This window comes from Egretta garzetta, unplaced genomic scaffold (assembly GCF_000687185.1).
Source record: "Egretta garzetta isolate BGI_Z169 unplaced genomic scaffold, ASM68718v1 scaffold259, whole genome shotgun sequence".
NCBI lineage: Eukaryota > Metazoa > Chordata > Aves > Pelecaniformes > Ardeidae > Egretta > Egretta garzetta.
In genome coordinates this window covers 2,074,604-2,077,223 of record NW_009260770.1, presented here as the reverse complement: position 1 = coordinate 2,077,223, position 2,620 = coordinate 2,074,604, and the positions used below count along the sequence as shown (strand labels likewise).

At 39.1% G+C, this 2,620-nt stretch overlaps 1 protein-coding gene across 1 annotated transcript in view; it reads right to left on the bottom strand.

Annotated features, from left to right (window-relative positions):
* CEP76 (centrosomal protein 76) overlaps positions 1 to 2,620 on the bottom strand; it is a 16,158-nt gene that overhangs the window by 5,423 nt on the left and 8,115 nt on the right. The window contains 1 exon segment of the mRNA XM_009646208.2: positions 953 to 1,144. Within this exon segment, the coding sequence (XP_009644503.1) occupies positions 953 to 1,144 (192 nt within the window).

Here is a 2,620-nt window from a genome sequence, read left to right as displayed (position 1 = left end):
CTTTCCACAAAAAAATTAGTAACAGTCCAGCTGGTGTCTCAGGGGCTAAATTCAGCTATTTTCTATAAAGTTTTCCACTTCTGCCTTGAAGAAAACCCTTTCTCTGTGCCTCCAAGCAGAATGGCCCTCAAAGTTGCCATCACCACCTCCATATGAAATCCAGTGGGTAGCCAGCGATGTCTTTACATGGTACCTATGCATGATGCGATATTCAGAGACAGCAGCTCATGTGTGTTCTGTGTGGTCTTTGAGACAGGTCTAAAAATTGGGATGCAGCTCCTGCTGCCAAGAAGAACAGATCTTTTTAATATAAACACATCAGTGAGATTGGTTTTGAACGCAGAAGTATCTCAGTGGCCATGGAAAGCATCAACCCTCTGAAGAGGTATTAAAAGGGATCGCTGTTACTTTTACTCATACAACAGAAAAGCTATAATCCAGAATGAGTCACAATTTGTTTCATTTGTTATAGCCATATGATACAAGTGCCACATCACTAAGAACTAGGCTGAAACTTTTAGTGACAATCCCTATCTTGCAAAAAATAAATGCAAAGACTGTAAGTATATTTTAGCCCATCTAAATCAGTCAGTTTTTCAAAAGAGCTTTTCCAACTCTTCATGAATTAGTCCAGAGTTTAAATTAGTGGCCTGCACACTAGCAGGGATTCAGTGAGTAATTATATGGCATCTTAGAAAAGCAAATGAAGAAAAGGAAGCTCATTGTCAAACAAACAGATTTATTGACAAATGGACCCCAATAATAGCAGTAAAGAAAGTCTGCTCTACTATTTAACATGCTTCTCTTTAAAAAGGTCTTAAAACAAGTTACTGTAACAGAATTCTCCAGGTTTGATTTAACCCATGCATTTGAAGCCCTGTTTTAAATTACTGACTTCAGTTAAAATATGATACCAACTCTATTGTGTCACACAAAGACCATTTTAACATACCTTGTTTCGACATAAAAAAGCAAGCAGGGTGCACCACTGTTCTTGTTTGCCACTGCCACCTCCAATGACAGGAGCTCTTTCGTAACCCAGGACACTGACAAATCGTGCTGCTTGTCTAGGAGCATCTAATAACCGGCCTGCTCGAAGTGGTCTGATATATGAACATACTGGACGGTTTACTCCATTTTCATCCTGAACATATAAAATACGTTTATGTGCCAGGCACACAAATCTTATGAAAGATTCATCTTAACTTCAACTGTCTTATTTGCTACAGCATTTATTCTCCCCAAAATAAATATCACTGAAAAACATTAAGACACAAAAATCCACCTAGAATTAAGACACGAGACCATTAAAGCAATTAATTTAGGGGACTTTACGGTTAGATTTTGCACTGGCTCTGTCACCAGTAGGACATTCTAGACTAAAAGTTCAAACAGCTGGAGCAGTACAGGTTGAACTTGATTTCCTTAAATGGGTAAGGGATTGTTCATGCTCTATCTACTGTCAATTACCGTGAAACAAAAAAACCATCAGCCACCAAACACCCCACATCCAACCAACCCCCCAAATCAAACAAAAAACTCCCCCAAACCAGATACCCACCAAAACTAACAACAAAGCCCCAAAACATCCCCCAAAGCATTAAGCATTCAGCAGCCGATTTTAGAGTTTGAAAGTTGTCTATTTGCTTCTGAACTTGAATACTTATTACCTCTTCTCGTAACACCAAAACCCAATAAAATTTACTCAAAATGATGTCACTAGATATATAAAAATTACAAGAGTAGTAATACTAAGAATTTCTAATTTCTTGGAAAAATCAAAAAATAAGATGACTGGAAAAGGTCTGTTTTATTACATGCTGCAGGGAAATATTATGATTATCAACTATTAAAACTATTTTGAGCAGTATAAAACTCTTTTCCTCACTGGGCTAAACTGCTACTTTTTTATGTTTGCATATTTAAAAAGGGATCAAAGCCTTTTAAATGCCTGCAGCTTCAGGAAACCACAGTCTCATATTTTTTACTGTAGTCACATATTGCCCCCATTAAGGTTTTGTCATGCTTTTCCAGCAAGTTGGTGTAAGAAAAGCACCATTTATTTGAAGCTGACTGCAATCCTGTTGGAAATTATTTCACAGCTAGAAAGCAAGCAAGCAAAAAAAAAAAATCGTAAGAAGGTGTCCTGGTTTCAGCTGGGATAGAGTTAATTTTCTTCATAGTAGCTAGCATAGTGCTGTGTTTTGGATTTAGTACCAGAAGAATGTTGATAACACACTGATGTTTTCAGCTGTTGCCAAGTAGTGCTCAGACTACTCAAGGACTTTTTGAGCTTCTTCTGCTTGCCCAGGTGCATAACAAGCTGGGAGTACAGCACAGCTAGCACAGCTAACCCAAACTGACCAAAGGGCTATTCCATACCATATAACGTCATGCTCGGGGGGGTTAGTCGGTCGGTCAGTCGCGGGCAGAGTGGTCGCAGCTCGGGCTGTGTGATCGCAGCTCGGGGGGAGTGATCGCGGCTCGGGACGGGATGGGCACCAGTCAGCGGGTGGTGAGCAATTGCACTGTGCATCATTCATTTTGTATATTCTGTTATCATTCTCATTATTACTATTATTTTCATTTTCTCTTATTAAACTGTCTTTACCTCAGCCCT